At 41.5% G+C, this 23,071-nt stretch overlaps 1 protein-coding gene across 1 annotated transcript; it reads left to right on the top strand.

The window, feature by feature from the left end:
* Positions 1-579: 579 nt before the first annotated feature.
* On the top strand, positions 580-19,524 carry GPR26 (G protein-coupled receptor 26). Its single transcript, XM_014945203.1, has 4 exons — positions 580-1,347; positions 7,092-7,205; positions 14,096-18,683; positions 18,786-19,524. Exons 1-3 carry the CDS (start codon positions 680-682, stop codon positions 14,325-14,327), a joined length of 1,014 nt encoding a protein of 337 aa, XP_014800689.1. The 5' UTR covers positions 580-679; the 3' UTR covers positions 14,328-18,683; positions 18,786-19,524.
* The last annotated feature ends 3,547 nt before the right edge of the window (positions 19,525-23,071 follow it).

The following is a 23,071-nucleotide window of genomic DNA, read 5'->3' on the forward strand; positions in this document are numbered from 1 at the left end:
TGTTTGCAAATTAATGCCTAAATCAATTAAATGAAAGCATGGGATTTCTCTTGAGGAAAGTCTAGTCACAGTCGCAAGGAGAAGGGGAGGGGTTGTGGAAGGGGGATGACATAATCACGTTTGCGAATCACCAGCAGTGTACATGCTTTAATCCATTAATGGGGTTTTTATCTGTGATCATAAAAAGCAGGTTACATTCAGCCTGGAAGGGAGTGAGGGTTGGAGGAGAGGGGAGGGGAGAGAAAGAGAGCGAGAGAGAGAGAGAGGAGACAGAAAGCAAGAGAGAAAGAGCACAATTCACTCGGTGAATTGCTTGCGAGCTTGGGGCTGATAATTAGGGATCTCAGGAGAGCAGTTTCTCGGAATAACCTGCTCTCCTTTGAATGGACCGAATGGAGACAGTGGTTCAGTCCTGCTGATATTTTTTAAGCCCTCCTTGCAGTTTGATGGGCATTCCCAGTGCTTTTGTGCACGTCTCGGAAAGCGTTGACGTGGAAAGGAGCAGCGAGGAGGGGGAGGTTGGAGAAAAAAAACCTGCAGCTCTTCTAAAAATACGGAGGGGCATGCAAGAGTGCGAGCAGGCTGGGGAGGAGGGCGAGGTGAGCGCGCCTCGCACCATGTTCCCCGGGTGCCGGCGCGGCGCAGTTTCGGAGATGTCCCTCCTGTGACTGGACGCACCATGAGCATCTGGGAGGTGATCCTGGCTTTCGTGGTGGTGGTGCTGATGCTCGTGGCCCTGCTGGCCAACGTGCTGGTGCTGATGTGCTTCCTGTACAGCGCTGACATCCGCAAGCAGGTCCCGGGATTGTTCATCCTCAACCTCACCTTCTGCAACCTGTTGATGACTGTTTCGAACATGCCCCTGACTTTGGCTGGGATCATTTACAAGAGTCAACCAGGAGGAGACCAGATCTGCCACATTGTGGGCTTCCTGGAGACTTTTCTCACCACCAACTCCATGTTGAGCATGGCAGCTTTGAGCATTGACAGGTGGATTGCTGTGGTCTTCCCTCTAAGTTATCACTCCAAAATGAGGTACAGAGATGCTGCGCTCATACTGAGCTACACGTGGTTACACTCGGTGTCGTTCCCGATAGTGGCAGCTTCTCTCTCCTGGGTGGGTTTCCATCACCTCTATGCCTCCTGCACCCTGTACAACAAGAGACCAGAGGATAGGACACAGTTTGTGATTTTCACGGGGGTCTTTCACAGCCTCAGCTTCCTCCTCTCCCTTATAGTCCTGTGTTTCACATATCTAAAAGTGCTGAAGGTGGCACGGTTCCACTGTAAGCGGATTGACGTGATCACTATGCAGACCCTGGTGCTGCTTGTGGACATCCATCCCAGGTAAGGTGCCTGTGTGTTCAGGGAGACTATTCATGGCACAGGAAACCAGGAGGGGTTCAGTGTTATGTTAAATACAGTCTGTTCTGTGTCACAGCAGGGGATGGGGAGGGGGAGAAAACGAGCATCCTTCTTGTCAGTTTCTATTCTGCATGTTTCTTTTTACTTCTGTTTATTTTTCTGGTTGTAGAAGCAACTCTTTTTTGTTATTAATGCTTAAGGACTCGTTTTGGGAGGGAGAGTGAAGAAACAGGCAGTTTTGGCTGAGCATGCACTTCCCTTTGAGACAGTGATCAGCTCCCTGCCCTTTGTCTCAGAAGGTGGATTTAGCGGCTGACAGATTTGCATTTTCTGGTGCTGTCAGCCAAAAAACCTTGTGGGATGGCTGAGAGGGAGCAGGCTGAGGCTGCACATGTCCCTTGACTGGGAGTTGAGGAGGGAAGCTGGGCACTGCACGCTGCTCCTTCTCCCGGCAGTGTCCCTGTGGCTGTGCTCTCCCTAACTTTGTCTTTCCTGGAGGCAGAACTGTAAGGGAATAACATCTGCGAAACGCAGACGCTGGAATGCCTGTACTTAAATCCAAGCCAGAGAGACTTCAGTAGCAACTCTAGTGTGACAAGCGAGGGATGTATGAAGTTCATTTCAAATGAAAGTCTTTAAACAAGCCCCTTGTGCTGAGACACAGGAGGAGAAAAGTCTCTGGGGGCTCGGAGGATAATGGGTTTGACAGCAAGCACCGGATGGGTACAGATGTATGCCAGGGTGCTGCACAAAGGAGTCACGTCAGGGATTATGCACAAACTATAAATCTTGCCTGAATAGGCTGTGTCTGGAGCTGGAAGGGATGCAGATTTGGCTGGAGGAGGGAGGGTGGGAGAGAGTTTTCCCTGGGTCAGTAAGGGAAGCGTAGTGGTAAAGCTGAAGGAGAGAAAGCCTTGTTGGATGGAAGCCCAAGGGCAGTGCTGGACAGGCAGAGGTCCTGGCGAGGAGCTGGGGAAGGTGCCTGGGGGAGGAGGAATTCAGTGTGTGCTGTGAGTACGAGGTGGCTCTGCCCATGAAAAGTGGAGAGGAGGAAAAGGAGAGGACTGAAACAAGAATGACTGGAAGGACGTGGGACCGGGCTGGTGAGAGGGGAACAGCAGGACAAGCCAGAATGAACTTGTATAGCTGAGACAGGATGGAGTGGGACAGGGTCAGCATCTCCTGGCTGAGAGGCTCTGATGAGCTGGGGTGGATGGGTCTGAGACCCAGCTATGACTGGGATGGATGGGTCTGAGAACCAGCTATGACTGGGATGAGGTGGGAGAGTCAACAAGGGAGCTCTCAAAAGGGAAAACAGAGGCACTGGACACAGCGTGGAAAGAAATCAGCCTGGTTTGCTCAGAGGAACTAGTTCGGCTCCGGGTTTAACGTGGCTGGAGCAGGTGATAGGAAAAGGAAGAATCTGGTGTATTTGCCTGGAAAAGAAGAAGAAAGTGGTTTTGTGAGGTAGGGTGAGCAGCTGCAGGGGATGTGTGTGCTGTTTGGGAGACAGCTGGAGACTGGATCTCAGGGCTCAGACTGTCCCTGTCAGAGAAGGAAGGGAAATGTCTTTCAGACAAATGCTGGCAGCGCAGGGAGGTGTCTGATACGGGGGAAGAAGTCTGCCTGGAAGAGAAGAAAGCTGAGAGCAGTTGAAGAGGGGCAGCCCCATGTCAGACCTCCTATCCGGCCCCCCCTTGCTGTCCCTCACTGTGTGAGCTGGAGGCAAACTCCATCTCTCCGTTTGCAGCCAGCCAGGAGCAGAGCTGCGGGACTGAAAGCACATGTGGCTGTCCTCAAAAAAAAGGTCATACTTTGGGGATTCCTAAGCCTGAGGCAAATAAGTCTGACAGGATCAGGGCAGGACAGCACACTGTTAGAGGAACAGAAACATTTTGCTCAGAATTCTCCAGTTAAGCTGTTTGATCTGTCTCTTGATCAAGAATGTGGATCAGATCTTTGGGCAAGTCCCTTTACTGTTCTTGAGAAACACATGTATAAATCTTCCCTTATCCACCAAGACATGTAGAGGGAAAAACACCCTTTATCCCTACGTGCTGTCTGGTTGCTTGCTAAACTGTGCCTCGACTGGTCCTGGTTTGTGCACACCCCATGAGATGTGGTGGTTACTCCCAGGGCAAGTGCCACAGACCCACTGGGGCTATCTGAAATAGCAACTGTTATGTCTAAAGCTTAAAGTATGCCTGGACCGCACAGTAAAGCTTGGAGAAAGCGCAAAAATACCAATGGTATTTTTCCTCTTCTGCATTTTTTTCTGGTCTAGATTTAATTTGAGGCTGTTACAGCATTTTTTGATCATTTTACCAAGGGGTGGATTCAATGGGGGTGTGGGAATGATACATGCTTTCTTCAGAGGAGCCAGTGGTATAGGCACTTTGCTGAGAGTAACCTGTGTTACTAACCATTATTTATTTCTTGGATCAGGTTATTCTGATGCCTTTCTCTAAAAAAGGAGAGTTTTAGCTTCTTTTCTAGACTACAGAAATGGTGTCTGATTTGACCTATGGTGGTACTGCCTTAACTAGTGACAGCCACCGCTGCTGAAAGGGTCAGACCTCGGCTTGCCCTCCCTTCTGTGAGAAAGACACAAAGGCTGCAGGTTTCCTGGAGCAGTCAGTGACATTCATAAAGCTCTGACATAACAGAGGCTTCGTTTGAATTATATAAGTGGTATATATACATGCAATTTCAGTGTTTCCTATAGTACCTGCCAACACAGACAGGGATGCTGGGAGAAGGCACACGAGAGCACAAAGTTTGTAATCACACCTTAGACTACCCTGACTTTTCTGGCTGTTTGCACGGTCTAGTTTTAACACTGAGAAATGTGTACGGACAATTTTGTGCTTCCTATGACTCAGAATCCACCCGCGAGGGGGGTCTAGTGACAGGCGTTAAGACAGATGGCTTTATTACCTGTGACTTGGAAAGACACGAGTGATCTTCTGAAGATCATTCAAGACAAGTACAAAGGAAACCTCTAAATACCACACAAAATCGTGTGAATGTTTGGGGCACATGTCCTTTCGAGTTAGCTTAAGCGTTTTTACTGGATGTTGCTTTTTCTTGACTTTGTTCTTAAGACCAAGGCATCTTAGGTATCATGAGAGGTTTGGGCAAGACTTCACTTAAGTCCTTAACCCGTGTGTTTCCTCACTCAAATTATCTATACTATCTTTTTGGTGTATCCAGCTTTACAGATCTTAAGGTCCAGTATCTCACGAACATACCAGATCTTCAAGGGGATATATATCTCAGATTTTCCAGGATATTATAATCTTTAAATGAAAGCTTAGTCGATAATCCAGTTCTATTACTAGTGTCACTACTGGAACTTGCATATATGTTCTTATCTTAGTGCATAAAAGTGTGTGCAAAAGCAAAATACCCATCTGTGTACATTGTCTATACAAAGGAATGAGATAAAATACCTTCCTCTGTGATGTGGTATTTATTAGCTACATCTGGAAAGGCTGAAAAAAAGAAATTGGTTCAAGTCTATCTGGATTTCACAAGTCATGTGTGAGCTCCAGGAGTCAGAGACAGCTCTGTATGTGCCAGTAGAGAAAAGATATAACTGGGTAAACTGTTAGAGACAACAAATGCACCACACTCCACACCCTAACATCACCCTAATTGAACTTACTTTGGAGATTTCTTTTCCTATATTGTCGTGTGCCTGGAATACTATGAATTTAATAACACGGGTCTTAAACAAAACTGTTCAACCTCTAAGATGATCTGTCTGCATCTAAAAATACTGCAAGTTCTCCAGCTCTTGCAGAACAGAAAGCACATAGGTTCCCTTGAAAAGGTGGATATTTTTTTTTTCCTTCTCAGCCGTCATTTCTTGCTGCAAATAACTCAGAACATGTAACACTTTTAGATCTGTTTTCCTTCTGCTTAGGCATATTCGTTAAGAGCGAGATGATTTGTTATTTCAAGCAGAAGAACCTTTTCCTGCATCATTTTGTTCATTTTGCCATCTTGGTAGCTGCTCTGGGGATTGGCAGTGTACGACCATGTATAAAACGGATCAAAGGAGACATGTTTTCTTTAATGCAATGAAAGGTAACATAAGAACTCACTGCCACAGAGATTACTGAAGCACACTGAGATCCTCAGGATGTAGCACATCTTTAGATGATGATCAAACATTTGCAGTTACAGCAAACAACGTCAGGGTATGGCCATAAACCTCACAGCTATTAACATATGTGGGTGTGGAACCTGAGAGTGAGTCATCAATTACAAATTTGCAATAAAACCAGAGAGACCAAGGCCAAGCAGTTACAAAATGGAACACATGGACCAGACCATTGTCTGCCCAAGAAATGGGATCACTTTACCATGAGACCTGTGCAACAAGGCAACACATAGCAGAGATGCTGTGTGCATGGAGAGGGGCTTCAGGAGTGAACTCTGGCTTTGGGTTTGCTCTTTCCTTAAGGGACTAGTTCAGGTACAGGTGGCCCTGGGGCTCTGGGAAACACAACCAGTGCTGTCCATCCAACCTACCTGGTTGCTCAGAGCCCTGTCCAACCTGACTTTGAATGTTTCCGGGGATGGGGTATCAACGACCTGTCTGGGCAGCCTGTGCTAGTGTTTCACCATGCTGATCGTAAATAATTTCCTCTTTATATCTAGCCTAAATCTACTGTCTTTTTGTTTAAAACCATTCCTCCTTGTCCTATAGTAACAGGCCCTGTTAAAAAGTTCATCTCCATCTCATAGGCCCTCTTTAAGTATTGAAAGGCTGCAATAAGATGTCCCCAGAGAAAGAGGATGGGTTTTCATGTAATCACTTTTTTTTGTCAAGCAAATGTGCTGATCTCAAAGGGGATTTCCCGTAGTGGAAGTGTGGTCTCAGACCCATGCTCCCATCACCTTGCTGGCACACCAAGGGTCTTTGCAACTCTCTGGTGGCCTGGAAAGACCACCACTGGGAAACTCAAAGGAGAAGCTCTTGTCCTAAAATGCCCCAGGTAGGAAAAAAAAATCAGGGTGTGAATAATATGCATCTGTTTAGTCGGGAACAAGGCTGGTTTGAGGTGTTGTGGGTTTGTTATACAGTTCCTGGCTTTGTAGAGCATTTGGCACCGTGGCCGTGCAGAGCTGCACAGGGAGCTGAAAGATTTACTGCCACAGGATTCACAGCCATGGGATATACTGGTTGTTTCAACCTTGGGCTGAATGTTCAGAGCATGTTTTTTCCCGGTATGTTTTTACTGTGTTTTATTGCTTATCTTGCTGGGAAGTTTCTCCTATCTAAGATAGAAGTGTTATATATTGCTGTTTCTAGGGAAGAAGCATGCTGCCTACCCCACGCTGGATATTTTCCAAATCTCTGAATATCATAAGGCAAACTCTGGCCTGCAAATATAGCTTACAGTAATTCAAAAAGGAGCTGTAACTGAATTTAAGGCTGAGTTCCACCAATTTGACTATTTATAAATATAATGGGGGTGTGTGTATATAAGTATATAAAAATGTATTTCTTAGCAATTGTTTTTGGAGGGTAAGATGATCATACGATGCATTACTAGTTAGCACTGTCCCATATAAATGCAGTGCACCTAGAACTGACTTATGTGAATACAGCACTTAATGGTACAATTGATTTTCATCATTCCATAAGTAAAGCCATTAAAATCTGCTACCTGATATTATGATTCATGTTCTTGTTTGTGTTGAATGTCACACAGTGTAAGAGAGCGCTGTCTAGAAGAACAAAAGCGACGGAGGCAGCGAGCAACAAAGAAAATAAGTACCTTTATTGGTACTTTTATACTTTGTTTTGCACCTTATGTAATTACAAGGTAAGTGCGATCCTACATACTGGAAAAGACTACTGAGATGCACTCTTAACTCGGAGAAGTAGGGCACACTGAACCAGAAAATGATTCAAGTCTCCTGTGAACATTTTGTGCACTGTTTCCCCTCCTTTCACAGAGAATGCGTTTACTGAGCTAACAAAACCTGTGTAAAATGTCACAGCTCTTATTGGATACGATCCTGATGGAGCCCGTGGACCAGACTCTGTTCAGTCAGCCCAACCGATATGTTGGTGGCATGAGAATGATTTAGGAAATCAGTCCACAGGATTTTGCAGACTTTTTCAGGTCAAGTAGTCACTTACTCCTCAGATTGCCTCCCTGGTTTAGGGGACGATCTGCTGGGCAAGAAACTTGTCTGAGTAAGTCAGACTGTAAAAATCTGGTCGATGAGATCCATCTGAGGTGAGAACATGGTCCACAGACTTAAATGATAGTTTTGTCTGACTGGATAGAGTTTATTAGTCATAAACATCAAATATCAAAGCTGTTCTGGCTCATAGCTAAAAAAAATTTCTTGTGATTTATGGTCAAGAGCCTGTCTATCTACCAGCTTATCTTTGGAAATGGCCCCTGTGGGAAACACAAAATTACTCCTATGAAACACAAAGTATTAGAAAGTGAGTCTATCCAGAAAAGTGTTATCTAGTTGTTGAAGGAAATTTACAACTTGCATTCCTTATTAAAAGACTCTGGAAAAAATGAAATGCTGCTATGCAAAACAGAGAAAGAAAGAGATACTTTAAAAATATCTCCTATTCCAATACTATTGGGGCTGACTTCAGTCAAACTCAGATCATCGTAAAGAAAATCATAGAAAAAGCTGAATTAAAACTCAATGTAAGTGGGCACATAGCCAACCCCAGGTTTTTCCAATTCAGTATAATATCCTGAATTTCTGTTTCTAACAAAATGATTCACAAGAAGGTCTTGTAGTCTCTTGGTAAAAATGGAAACCTGCATGTCACATTGATTTTATGTTCATGATAATAATAGCCAATTGATTCATGCTATTTATTTGTAACAATGTTGCAAATACATTTGGAACAGTGTTACTAGATTTACCTTCACTTTCACTTAGTAGTCACAAGAAGACACTCCACGCCATGCTCCAGGAAGAGATGAAGGGATTTACATTTAGCTTTAGTTCTCAGGCTATAAAATATTAAAGTATTTGTCTCACTGCAAATGATTGAATTTCATTTTATGTTGGGTCTCTGAACTTAATAAGAATCGTCACAGTCACAGAATTGCTGGCAGCTCCATCCTGAGTGACACCAAGTGCTCTAACCGGGACTGTCAGAAGGATTTTTGTGTTCCTCCATAGGCATCTCAGCCCAGCATTCAGGCGCCACCTCCTCTTAACTCTGTGGCATCCCAATTTGTGTCCCAGTAGCCTTAAGATACAGAAGAGGGGTTAGAAAAGTCTTGAGCTTCCTCCCTTTAGTCTGTACGAGGATCAGTTAAATGTTCCTGAGTCTTTAGTCATTTGAGGACTCACAGCTTTGCCTCAGAGAGAACCTACGAGAAGAGTCAAGGTGTAGGGTCCTGAATGCATGAAGAATGAATGCATGAAGGGTTGGGCACTGCCCAGATGTGCCAGGCTGTCACTTTCCTGGCTTTTTCAGCCCTCAGACATCTGGGGGAATCCCTGCACAAGAAACCACGGGGAAGTCCCTCTTTAGCTACTTGAGAGACCTTGCTGGACGCTGCTCCTCAGGGATGGGTACTTGGGGTCGTGCATTATTGTGCCTCCCACACACAGCTGAGGGTGTTGAAGTCAAGGGGATTAGGAGACTTCTGAGCTTAAGTAACTAACTATTATTTTCTGGACTATATCCAGCCTTTTACATTCACGAGCTAGAGGCAATCAATTGCAGTTGAAGGCAGTGAAGAGGAGACAGCCGCTGAAGTGTATTGCTCAGCCCCTCGTTTGGACAGGCAGCTCTAATCAGCAATAGGCTTCAATGAAACATGTTTGTAAGTACTTCATGAATTGAGGCCTGAAAGCAGCAAATCACAAGGTTTTACTATAAGAGCATCCTTCTTCTTCCACACTAAAAAAAAATAATAGTCATCTCCAGCAATTCCATAACCCAGTGAAGGACTTGTGCTTATAACCCCAGACAGATAAATTCTCTGGGTAAAGCAGAGTTTTTCAGATGATTACATTAGGGTAAAAATCATATTAGGTATCTTCTATAAAGAAAACACCCTTCTAATTAATTCAGTGACTGACCTTAAGTAGTGTATCAGTAGAATCTGATTCTTAATTCAGTGTTTCCACTGCACCAGTATGACAGATGTATTACCCCATATTACACGTTTATAGGCAAATCTTGTTCCTTGTTTTGTAAAAATTCTATTAGTACGCATCTCTTCTTTTGCTATATTTATCATTATGTGATTAAATAACATTATTCAAAACCTATTTTCCCCAAGGAGCTTTTTCATCAGAAAAATTAAAATAAGTCATACTGATTTTTAATATTAATTTCCAACTCCAGGCATTTCATACTGAAATGCAGAACTTTGCTCATGTAAGTTAATAAGTGTTGTCAATGTGTGAGGAAATTGGCCTTAAATGAAAAATCCTAAAGTAATATCAAAAAGAAGTTCATAGCTGCAAGCCTTCAGGTTATGGAGGAGAATGGTGGAACAGGCAGAAGAAGATTAAAATTCTCTTGTATCATCTCTGGGGGACAAGGGGTAAACAAACTGTGGTTTTGGACTGGTTACATGAAGATTCTGCTTGGGTAAACAAGCAAGCTCAGAATTCCTCTGCTGATTATGTTCTTGCTTGTCTATGCATATAATTGCATGATTTTCCAATGCAATCTTAGGTTAACGTATTCAAAGAAAGTGGCCTTCTAGTCTTCATCAAAAGCCTCAGCTCATGTGAGGTACAGTTATTTTTCTCCTGGATAGAAAAACCTTTTGGTACAAGCCAGACAGCTCTGGGGAACAGCAATGGCTAAAAGCAATTGTTTGTAAGATTTGCTACAAGGGATGTGCAAGATCAGCTACAAGAGCCCCAAAGTCTGCTTCCTCACAGAAGATGGCCAGTTGTAATATATCCACCACTTAAGAGGCAAAACTGGCTGAGGGTAAATCAGCTAAAGATCACTGCAATGCCATTTTGGTATCAAGGAGCAATAATTAAAATATGGCTTCTTCACTGACAAGTCAGCATACAAGAGATTCGGTCTACCAAGAAATAAAGTGAAAATAAAGTAAAATCAACATCAAGATCAAACTCACGGTCAGCCGTTTCATATAATTAGCACAAAAGAAAGAACTCGGGTATAATTCTGACACTACGGGACCTGTCTGGGGAGAAACAAAGCAGAATTAGACACAAACAGAAGTATTTGTACAAGCTTAAAAAGCTGATCCAAAATCTTGGGGAAAGGACTAAACGTCTTGTTGTGAGGACTTCATCATCGATCAGCTCCAAAACGCAATGCCAGCTTTGGTTCACTCCTGAACAACAAGACATTTTAGATTTTTTTCAGACTCTGGTCTATTCAGAGTTTTCTCCGCAATTCAGTTAAGTTCTTAGGTTTAAGCGATGCACAACAGATATGTTGCCATTGTAGCAGCCTCCCATCTGCATGTAAACATGTTCAGTAAAATATTTTATTGTAGCAATTATCTGCACACGTATATAAAGGGTTTTCAGTGTGTGTTTTCTGCATAAGGCATCAAGGTCTTAATCTTCAACACAGCATTCTCATTTGTTTACTGAAAGCGAAATAAAATAATTGGATAACCATGTGAAATGACACACTCTAAAGAATTATGTTTATAAAAATATTAACAAAGCATGACAGCAAAACAGCTTATAGCTTTGAAATAAAAAGATGTTGAAGACCAGACAGGAGAAGAGTGGCTTATGAAAGCAAGATAGGGAATTATGTAGCTGATACTGTAGATTTTAATTTACAGGTAGCACTGAAATATTAATGCTCCTTCACTGAAAATGTCTTCTTTTTGGCTGAAACATTTCACGAAAATTGAAGCTATGCATATAATCTCCCTCATAAATGAGAAACAAAACCCTCTTTCAAAGGCAATAAAGTATGTGATATGTCTTGAAAGACTGACATTTAATTGTTTGTACACGAAGTAGAATTGCATAGCTTGGGGTTTGTCAGCATTTCTCTCTTTGCTACTTGATATCTGCAAATGTAATTTACTATAAAAATAATAAACAGGAGTTGGAAAATATGTAAATATCAAGGAAACTTAATGAACATAATCAAAGAAAATATTTACAATTCTGTTGATAAAAGTGTAGGTTTTGTAGTTGCTCAGTCAATGAAGGTAAAATTTGCAAGTCCAGGCTTCCAACTCTGAAGTGTCTGATAAGCTTTAAATGGAGATTGTTAACATCTCATAGAACTGATTGACAGAGACTGAGACACAAATTTATCATATTTTGGTCATTCAAGGCATCTGCTGAACTTAATTAAACGTAGTCAAATTCACATCTGTAAAGCATTCAGTAAAAGTAAATCTACCAGATGAGATTCAACACGATGAAATTCAAAATGCAAAGAAGGCACCAAATATACGAAGCAGAGAATAACAATAAGGATGGCTCATGGTAGATTACAAAGTAAATATGACTCAGCAGATGATTAATTTCCAAATAGTCAATTCTCATTTTAGAGCATATTAACGTGGGTGTCATAAGCTACATTTTATTAAACCAGGGAGAATATACCAGATGAGACCCCCTGGCAGCTTGAGTAGATGATAATTATGTTTGAGTTTCAATCCTACTTTGTAAAAAGTGAGTTACAAGGAGAGGTTGACAGAACAGCATTTGTTTAGTCAAGGTGAAAGGCGAAAGAAATGGGACAGATGGTGGTTCTTTGGTATCTCAGAGTTGCTTGCAGCGATCAGCTGAGCCAAGCGGCATCTGTGGAGGGGCAAGAGCAATTCCCAGGTATTTTCACGTAATAAAACCTGGTCAACTCAAATGTCTCACATATCTGTGAGCCCAAAGAGTATTTTGGCTGAAGTCACCACCCCTAAAAGCATCACTGTACAGGCACTCCTCGCTTCCAATGGAAGTTATACACAAAGTGATCACATTGCTAGCACAGAGCACCCAAAACTCCACTCGGGATTAGAATTACCAATACCACGAGGGTGGCTAAAGCCCCAGCACTGCCTGCAGACCCATGTTGCTAAGCCCAGCACAATTATCTAGGACGAGTCAGGGCTTTTGCCATGGAGTTTGCAGTCTAGGCAAGCCAGAACATAGAAGACAGAAGCTAGTAGTCAGTGGTGTAACAAATTAAGGCTCCTTAGTCCCACTTTCGTGCTCGAATGACTGGACCGTGCCATCTGCCAGTGCTATTTTAAACAACGCGATGCAGTGAAAGTTCATGGAATGAGAATAAAATGAGCAGCGATCAGCTGAGCCAAGCGGCATCTGTGGAGGGGCAAGAGCAATTCCCAGGTATTTTCATGTAATAAAACCTGGTCACCTCAAATGTCTCACACATCTGTGAGCCCAAAGAGTATTTTGGCTGACGCCACCACCCCTAAAAGCATCATTGTACAGGCGCTCCTCGCTTCCAATGGAAGTTATACACAAAGTGATCACATTGCTAGCACAAAGCACCCAAAACTCCACTCGGGATTAGAATTACCAATACCACGAGGGTGGCTAAAGCCCCAGCAATGGCTGCAGACCCATGTTGCTAAGCCCAGCACAATTATCTAGGACGAGTCAGGGCTTTTGCCATGGAGTTTGCAGTCTAGGCAAGCCAGAACATAGAGAGAAGACAGAAGCTAGTAGTCAGTGGTACAACAAATTAAGGCTCCTTAGTCCCACTTTCGTGCTCGAATGACTGGACCGTGCCATCTGCCAGTGCTATTTTAAACAACGCGATGCAGTGAAAGTTCATGGAATGAGAATAAAATGCCTGAGGAAAAAAAAATACCCTAATTTCTAAACTGCTTGAAGCACCAGCTCTACTGTCATTGCTGCTGCAGGAACCGCGCTTCAGAATGCTCCTTGGAAATGGTGCTTTGTCTGAAGAAACATTACCAATTGAAGTATTTTCCAGACAGGTTTAAGTGCACCTGCTGCTGGAGAAAGTTTCAGCAAAAATCATATTTACCATTGCATAGTGGGGCTCTCTAGCAGCACATGTGGCTGTTCCTCCTCTAGAAAAATCAATAGAGTCTCAACAGCTGTACAGACAGATTGAACAGAAATGCCCTTCAGTGTTGCTGAAAGACACAGGGAAAGAAAACTTAATGGAGTTATCAATATGTCACTGTCAAAACTACCCTCAGTAGAAGTGAACTGTCCATGCTACTGTTGGTATGAAGAGTATATAAAGCTCTTCCCTCTCTGTGGCCCTCCTCTAATGAGTTAAAAGTTTTTGCCTTGCTAAATTTGCTGCAAATGGATACGTTTGGCATTTAAACAGAGCAGTTTTCAAATTCAAGATATATTACACCATCTATCAATGATAATTTTTTTCTTCCTTGTGTGCCTCTCCTGTGACCCAGGCAAACTGTTTAAAGGCAGCAGTTTGCCTTTATTTTTCTAGGAGCTGGACTGGCTAAGAAAGCTTGATAGCTGTACATGTACAGCTACATGTACAGAATTAAGGATGCCTTGAAGTTTGGAGGACAAGACACTCTGATAAGTGCTGTGTAGTCCCATCCTTGTGAAACAGACCTCAAGTTTAGATTCGCACTCTTAGAAATATATAAGCATTCTTTTGTTTTCTTGCAATTGCTCAGGAAAAAATTTGGAGTTTTGAGGGGGTCATTGACTTACATTGTGCTGTTACTCGATGTTTTTAACATGACTATTCACTCTTTCAACCTTCCTCTTTCCACAGACTTGTTGAATTATCCTCTGTGGTCCACATCAATTCCCACTGGGGAATCATTTCCAAGTGCTTAGCTTACAGCAAAGTCGTTTCAGACCCTTTTGTGTATTCTTTGCTACGGCATCAGTACAGGAAGACATGGAAAGACATCATAAACAAGATCCTCAAAAGAAGCTCCATCAACTCCTCTGCCCTCACGAGCGAATCGCACAATCGGAATATATTGCAGCTGAATGAATGAGGAGCCTGGTATGGGACCTACAAGACACATAAAACAATATACAGGAAACAAAAGTCACTGGCCTATCCCTAGTAGCTATTCTCAGCTGTCAAGGTTTTTGGGAGGCAGTCATGGACAAGTTGTAGCCCAGCCTGTGTCCCTCCAGTAACCCGCATAAGGGAGATAGGCTGCTTTGTACCTCCTGCCTCCCACTAAAAGAGTGCTGTTTATATGTGGTCCTGCAGGCTTCAAAAACACAAATCTCCCATTGATTTCCATCAGCAATTACACATGTAGATAGGGTAAAGAGCTAGTCCTCAGCAGAAGGACTCATGAAAGTAGTGGGAGCAAACGGGTGCCACCATAAGATTATTCCAGAAAGCCACACAGAGGTATTGATGGTGTATTTTTCACTGTCTGCAGGTAAGACTACCTCTGATGGGGCTGCCAACCTGGCTTTACAAAAACCACCCCAAACTAGTTGCTTAAGTAGGTCCTGTATAGAAAACCTCTTAATAGGAAAAACTTAGTAGAAAAATCTTTACCTAGATACTCACACAGTGCCCAGCATCGCTTTCAGCCTCTGCTGACATGTATTTTTTGAACAATCCTGTAGGACTGAATGAGGAAAAAAAATCACACGTGGCTGGATTCAGCCATGTCTCCTCTAAGTTTTCTCAGTAGCTTCCACAAAATCCCATTAGTTTTCTCCCCATGAAATTTCAGCAAAGTGAAAATGGTAGACAGGATGGGAAGACCAGGATGCCTCCTACCTACTTTCCAGTGTATTTTAGATAGAAAGAAGTGGATTTTGCAAGCATTAGCATGCTCCATTTTGCAAGCACTTTGATAGAACAGACATTATAGCAACTACAATTTCCTTCATACCTTGCAAAAAATGTCTGCTGCTGAAGTTTCTGGCCTGAGATTCAAAGCCCAGTGAGATAACTCAGTGAGGGGCTTCACCCCAAAGTCACTGAATGGGGGGGTAACAACTCAGTGACATAGAGAACCTTGCCTGAACCCTCCTTCTGGTGTGGTACTACACCTGCAAGGGACCATGTTAATCTATAAACTCACATTCTCACCTGCTTTGTAACCAGAAGAATTAACATAATGAAGATAATTAACTACCATGTAAATAAAAATCATCGGCTGAAATATTCATTTTGTTTATGAAACAATAGCATAACTAGAATAAAATATACACACAAATATAGTCACTCAACTTAAGCAAGTTTTTACAACACCGCATTCAAAATTAACCCTTGGCCAGATTAAATAGTCTACCTCATTTTAATCATTTCACTTCTTAGGCTTAACATGATTTTCTCAGGTGCCATAGGTAAAGCCCAGTTCAATACTTGTTTCTTAAGAAAGTCAAGTCATTTTGATGACTTGATTGAACCATAATACAGGATATTAGAAATTTTATTATTAGTGAGTTTAAAAAGATAAAAAGCTCTAGATCAGATTGTTATACGTTTTACCAAAGTAGATTACAACAGGATGATTGTTAAAGTCCACAGCTGTCGTCAACTTACACATGGGGCTGCTGCCAAAGTCAATGGGAGTTTTGTACATCAATAAACCCAGCTCCAGAAGGATTTCAAATTTTAAATCAATTATTCAAATAGAGTAAGATAATATCCCAGAGAAAAAAAACACAAAAAACAAACCATTGTACCTTTAGGATGGCTAGTAAAAGATGGAGAAGAAAACAGCATTGGACTTGTCTCATTATGCTTGTGCATCACAGTCAGTCCCTGGTTGATTTATGTGTCACCATGAGCAATAAATCTCTCCCCTTGTATGTGTTTAAAAATCTGTCTTTCTTTCATGGTGCCTTCTAGAATTGATCTTATAACAGAGAATAAATATAATTTCCCCTTCCTTACATCAGCTTTCTGACACATTGTCATATTTCTACCATCTGAAGCAAGCGAGAGTTGTAAATGCTGGTGCTTGACAAACGGACTCAGTTATACAGAATAAAAGTAACACCCTTACGTTTCCTGACGACGTTTTGTAAGATACTAGAAATATGATACTGTGGCTCGTTAAGTGCTAGATATTCAGCTGAATTCTTAGCGGCAACCGGCAACATTTTCTAAAATGTCTGTCTCAGTGATGAATGTAGATATGAGTAACTATTTGTCTGCTGAGTATTATATGTACTATAACAACACTTTCACTTGAGTGAGTTAGAATAATGATGGTAAACGTAATGCACAATGCTTTATTATCTCTGATCATGAAGCGGAACTGTTCTCTTGTCTAACACAAATGCGTGTGTGTGTGTGCGTGGGGGGGGGTGGGATTTTCCATTTGCTATTTAAATATTTTTGAAAAAAGTTTGTAAAATATGGCTACAACATGTGCCCAAAATATGGAACTGCATGTGCAAAAATTGTGCAGTTGCTTAGGCAATATGCAGTTTTCTGTTTGTTGGTATCTGCGATCCATATGCAATATCTATTTCTCACACGCATGTTCAATTAACATTTTCTTCATATCTTGTAAATTTGGCAGGCAGAACGTTGGCAGATGATTAAGAGAATTTGGTCCACTATGTTGTTTTGTGGATTCTGAGCTTTTTCCTCTGTTCATTTTACAGTTATTTATATAATCTCAGAGCCCTAACTGTGAACTGGGATCCTGGTTTGTTATGGTTTTGAGCCAGTTTGGATGTGAAGATTTGAGTAATTGCATTCATCAAAAATTATGAAAGACTGATAAGAGTTTATTGAGTAAATAACAAGTATCAGGCCCTCTCCTCACATAAATCAACATAATGGTTGTTTCACCTGAGGATCAAGTCCCATTAGATAAGTATAACCAGGTTTTAAAGATCTGTCTTCTAAATGTGTAGGGACCCTTTTTCATGATATTTACAAATGGAAAGATGTAAACAGGATTTAGTGAGTTCCTCATGGCCTGTGTGCCCGCTTGCAATGTCTGGCAACCACACCATTCTTCTCTAAATAAGTTCCATCCCTGTTTTTACTCTTTGGGTAAAATACCCCAACAACCTGCTTCCAGTGGCCCTTAATCAGACTTTTTATAACCTCTCTTATCTCAGAAAACAATCAAATCTAGTTATTAAGAAAGTTCCAGACAAATCCTTATGAAAGCTGAGGACTGTTGCAGCAGTAGCCGCACATATCACAGCATCACAGACCAGCTGAGAGCAGAAGGGACCGCTGGAGATCATCTTGTCCAGCCCCCAGTAGGCACATCACCGCCTTCTGCAGTAGTTTGCTGTCTCAATTTTGCCCATCCATCTGTTTTCTCTGCTTCAAGTCAACATTACTATCTTCCTGGAAATATTTTTTTTTTTTTAAATAATTTTGGAAGGACATCTTAGACTTATTTACAAAACCAGCTGCATCAGAGCAACTTCAGAGGTTACAAAACTCAGGCAGAAATAGAAGTAAATGGAAGGCTGATGGTCAGGAAGGATGGAAGTTATAAACTGACTTTGCTGCTGTTGCAATGGTGTGTTACCCTGGCTGCAGTGGGCATTTCCTAGTGACCTGTTTCCACAGTGGGACCTCCCCAGGTCCCTCAGACATCCACTTACCCCAAAGAGAAAGGTGAACTCTCTGTCAAAGCAGCACAGCCTCCGTAGGAAGATCCTTGTTGGGTTGAGAAGACTCTAATGCTTTTCAGATGGGCTATATGGGACCTACTGACATTGTTTGAATTACCAGAAACCACCTACACCTGGATGAGCCTTACCTTAGGAAACAGAAGAGGAGATCTAGGTAGCTTGCAGAAAGTAATTTTTTTCTGGACCTGCATGTCCTGAGATTCATAGATTCCTTACCCCACTTAATCCTAAATGAAGAAGGCTCTGAGAGCTCTGACTATATTATCCCATACATTTTTACATGAGCAGTGAATATTTTTGAAACTACCCTTTGGAAATTAGTTGCTTTTCACTAGTTAGAGCTGTCTTCTCCTCACATTAAATGTTCTTGTGATGAAATGAAGCCTAAAAGCAAAGCCAGAGACTTCACACCTATGTGTGTGACATTCATTATCGCTTGACCCTAATAATTACTAAATATTTCAGCACATCACATCCAGCACAGAAAGCTCAGTTAGATCCTGATCCCATGGTCACTATGTGTTTGCTTCAGCAGGTAGCCCTGGATACTTAGGGCTAAGCACAGGCTTCTGTGTTTGCAGAATCAGGGATTATATCTTTGTAACCCAAGCCTGAATAAGTGAGAACAATAAAATTTTAGCCTTAAACCTTTTTTTTTTTTTTTTTTTCCAATTTGCTTTTAATGCTTTCAGCTTTCAGTAAGTATATCAAAAACCTTTATGAAAACCATCCTGCTCGAAAAAGGCAGCTGTCCCTTTTGGGAGGTTATAAAAGTTTACATGGTTTTAATGCTTTCAGTAAGTATATCAAAAACCTTCTTTATGAAAACCATCCTGCTCAAAAAAGGCAGCTGTCCCTTTTGGGAGGTTATAAAAGTTTACATGGAGAAAAGAGCTGCTGCAGTCTTTGTAAAATGTCTACTCCTTACCTGTAGTCCTGCTGTGTATCATGTAAATATGTATTTAGGGTTGTTGGTTTTTAAGCAAATAATGCTGATCTAATGAACTAGAGAGGCTGCTATAATTTATCATAAATGTCTATATTTCTAAGAAAGATGGTTTGCCCTATAGACTGTAAGTGCACTTCAGAAATGCATGTATCGAGAAGCAAATGCATCAGGTGTATGACAGCACGCATGTGCAGTAATTGTGTAGCAAAATACAATTTTTTGGTTGAAGAAATACTATTGCACATGGTTTCAATGTACCCAAAGGCACAAGTCCACATGGTTGATTAATAATCTACAAGGATATATTAGGAAAAAGATCTCCATTTGGAGTTACTACTGAATTCTAGAAAACTGTTTTCTAGTCACTGTAGTTGTACAATCGGAGCTTCAAAGCAAATATTTTTTAAAAATCATACAAATAGCAAAAAACTGAAAGCCTCCGTCCTCCTGGGATTTGATCCAACAAGAGCTCCCAAGGAAAAAGAAAAACTGCTTTCAAGTGACATGCCAGTGAGATGCTAGTGAAATACTAGTGGGAACGCAACATGGCCCAGGGTGCAAAGTTGGCCATAGCCTTCCTGCTGTTGGCCATCACAGGTACTCCTGTTTTTTTTATATTTCACTAGCTTGAGTCTGTGAACAAAACAAAACAATAAAAAAACCCTGTGATTCCCAAGGAAAAAAAAAAACAAACCTGCTTTCAAATGACATGCCAGTGAGATGCTAGTGAAATACTAGTGGGAACGCAACATGGCCCAGGGTGCAAAGTTGGCCATAGCCTTCCTGCTGTTGGCCATCACAGGTACTCCTGTTTTTTTTATATTTCACTAGCTTGAGTCTGTGAACAAAACAAAACAATAAAAAAACCCTGTTATGTATCAAAATGGTCTACATTCCCACCACTCTGACAACAAAATGCTTGCACAAAGACAGGTAATTTCTGCTCCTCCTGCCTTGCCAAAGTGATCAATTAGCTACAGAGACAAAAAATTAAAGTCTTATGAATTGAATGACTTTTGTTACCAAGAAAATTTCAGTACAGCTACAGAGACAAAAATTTAAAAAGTCTTATGAATTAAATGACTTTTGTTACCAAGAAAATTTCAGTAAAACACTCAGTGTCCTTAGGGTCACACAACAAACATGTGACAAGGCTGTGGACAAGCTCTCTGTGCTCTGTCATCCAGCCCAACCTCATCCAAGTCAAATTAACCTACCTGCATCAGCCAGGGTAAAGAATGGGTCTTTTTCTAACAGAAACCATAGGGCTTCCCAGATAAGATGTTTGAAAAATCATTATCACAGATTGCCTTGGAAAATAGAAATAGATAACTAAAAGGTGCCTTGATTTACCTTTATTTATACACAGGGCATTTTTCTAAACCTTAGATATATTCCTTCACAGTGTTTTTATTTTCTTAAGGTCATTTTAGGATTAAAAAAATCCCATATATTTGGCAAGCACTAATCATTCCCTTCTGAATTCTTGCAGGAATGTAATGTATTACCAGTTTTTCCAGATGCAGTTAGATAGAAACATTTTTCCCTAGATTAGATTATTAGATGATTATTTGCTTAAAAAAAATGTGTTAGGGGCTGGTTTTACAAATCCTTGCTGTAAGGACAGTGGGGTTGCCTGAGAAGGACCATTCATATCATGAGAGGTATAAAAGATCTGGCCTGTGTATTTAAACTTTTTTCTTTTGTTTTGCAAATGATGAAAATAGATGGTTTTCTATTTCTAAAAGCACCTAGCCAGGCTGAAGAAAGATAGTTCTGAAATAACATTAATAATAGCTGCTGTAGATAGGGCATGTTTTGATTATATTATTATAAATATACCATTATAATTTATTGCATTCTACTTTTTTGTATAACAATGGGATGTAGTTGCAGGGGCTATTTATTTAGGAAAAAATGGCAATATAAATCTTTCTAAATTGCATAGACAGAGAGATGCACAGACCAATTTGCAATGCTAACATGCTCATGAGTGCCATGGGTTAACATGGACTTTAGGTTCCCAGATAAGCTAAACTGCAACAGTCTCCCAATAGATATTTCAGAGATAAAGATTAATTCATGCAAAGGCAGACACATAAAATTCTGTTATATTAGTGCATCCAGTTTAAAGGAATACAATAAAATACACTTTAATCCTGACTTCAAATTTTTGAATAAGGGGGCCTGTGCTGTCTATTCTGTTTACAATGGCTTGTGCTTTGTGAATACATGTCAAATGTTGTAATATATTTTTATTACATAGAGTTAATGGTTAATACAAAGTGACATACATAAATAAATACATACTATATATGTATATTGTGATTTTGTTAAATTTACTGTTAATGAAATGTGATTATGATAAATTACATGGTGTGAGCTATTTTTTCATATAAAAGTCAACATTGTAAAAAGTCTGTTTCACTTCATTGTTGCAAAAGTCAAGCCTGTAATGTCATTGCAATGACGTGACCTGATCAGTCCTGCTCATTTTTGGAAAACAACCACAAAGTCAAGAGCAACAGACTATTACTTCACTGCAACATGAGCAACACAAGTGGAATACCTGTCGTTTAGTCTTATCGCAGATGTTTAGTCTTAATATACATGGTCCTACTTAAATTTAGCCTTTCCTTGGCATCTTGAGCAGGTTTAACAGTTGGTGTGAAACCAAGGTTGGGGTGGGAACTGGTAGTGTGAGGGTCCCTCTTGCTGCTCCCTGAGCACCCTTGCCCACCTGGAGCTCCCACAGAAAGGTCTCTGGAGGTCTCAGACTCGTCCTGAAGACCACCCAAGAGGCACACCCTGCAGAGGCAATTGCTGGTAGTCCTCACAGAGCTGAAGTCTTTCATTGTCCATGTAAAGTCCAAACTCTTGGTCCCCAAATGTGTTCTTCTCCTGACTCACAGGGTTTAATCATTAACTGCGCTTTAATAACAATGACATAACTTCAATCCTCAGACGCAGGTAAGCACTCTCTGAAACCAACAGTAATATCTTCTGTCTTCTCCCTGTGATCTCTAGACAGAGATTTAAATTGAAGATTAAATTCCACTCCAGTGCACAGATTAGGCCTCTTAAGGGCACTTCTGCTTCCTTACAGGTGTTAAATCTCTGCTGTAGAAAAGCAGAAGAGACCCTAGAAGAGCTCAAAATTCTCAGACACCGAATAATTTCTGATTTAACCAACACGATTACTTTGTGCTGTGTCTATGGTTCCCATCCCCCTTCCTCCCCCCCACCCCCCAGTCTCTGCAGATTAACACCATCCTCTCAGAAAGGCTGGTAGAGCTGGATGAGGCAAATCATTTATTCATGTTCAGCTCATAACCACTTGCAATTTACGCTGAGGGCCATGCACAAATCAGGCTCCAAACGCAGAGCTTTCACTGTTTTCTTTGGGAGAAGAAGCTGGAGATGTGCTGGCTCTTCAAACCCTCAATGCCACAATAACGTCCTCTCACAGGGGGAAGACACTTCCCAGCATCAACAGATCTGTCCTGAGCTCCAGGCTCAAGCAAAGACTCAAAGGAAATCTACTAACACAATGCCAGAGATTCTGGGAGACTGCCTCCTCTGAATCTGTGGGAGGTTTTATTTTGCTCTCATCTCCATTACAACTGCTTCTTTTCATCCCTTAGGAAGGACCTAAATATTGCCTTTCACATTACAAAGGCTAATGCAAAGGAATATTAATTCCTGGAAAGTTTTCCCTTGAGATTTAGCAGAGACAGAATAATTATCCTGGAAAATGCAAGGAAATGTAATTTCAAAGGACTTGCCATCCACATGGTTTCAAACCCCCCAGGATGCGGGGGGTTTCTGGGCTGCCAGAGCAAATCATTTATTCACATTCAGCTCATATCCACTTGCAATTTACGCTGAGGGCCATGCACAAATCAGGCTCCAAACGCAGAGCTTTCACTGTTTTCTTTGGGAGAAGAAGCTGGAGATGTGCTGGCTCTTCAAACCCTCAATGCCACAATAACGTCCTCTCACAGGGGGAAGACACTTCCCAGCATCAACAGATCTGTCCTGAGCTCCAGGCTCAAGCAAAGACTCAAAGGAAATCTACTAACACAATGCCAGAGATTCTGGGAGACTGCCTCCTCTGAATCTGTGGGAGGTTTTATTTTGCTCTCATCTCCATTACAACTGCTTCTTTTCATCCCTTAGGAAGGACCTAAATATTGCCTTTCA

The sequence above is a fragment of the Calidris pugnax genome, unplaced genomic scaffold, assembly GCF_001431845.1.
Source record: "Calidris pugnax isolate Ruff unplaced genomic scaffold, ASM143184v1 scaffold89, whole genome shotgun sequence".
NCBI classification, from domain to species: domain Eukaryota; kingdom Metazoa; phylum Chordata; class Aves; order Charadriiformes; family Scolopacidae; genus Calidris; species Calidris pugnax.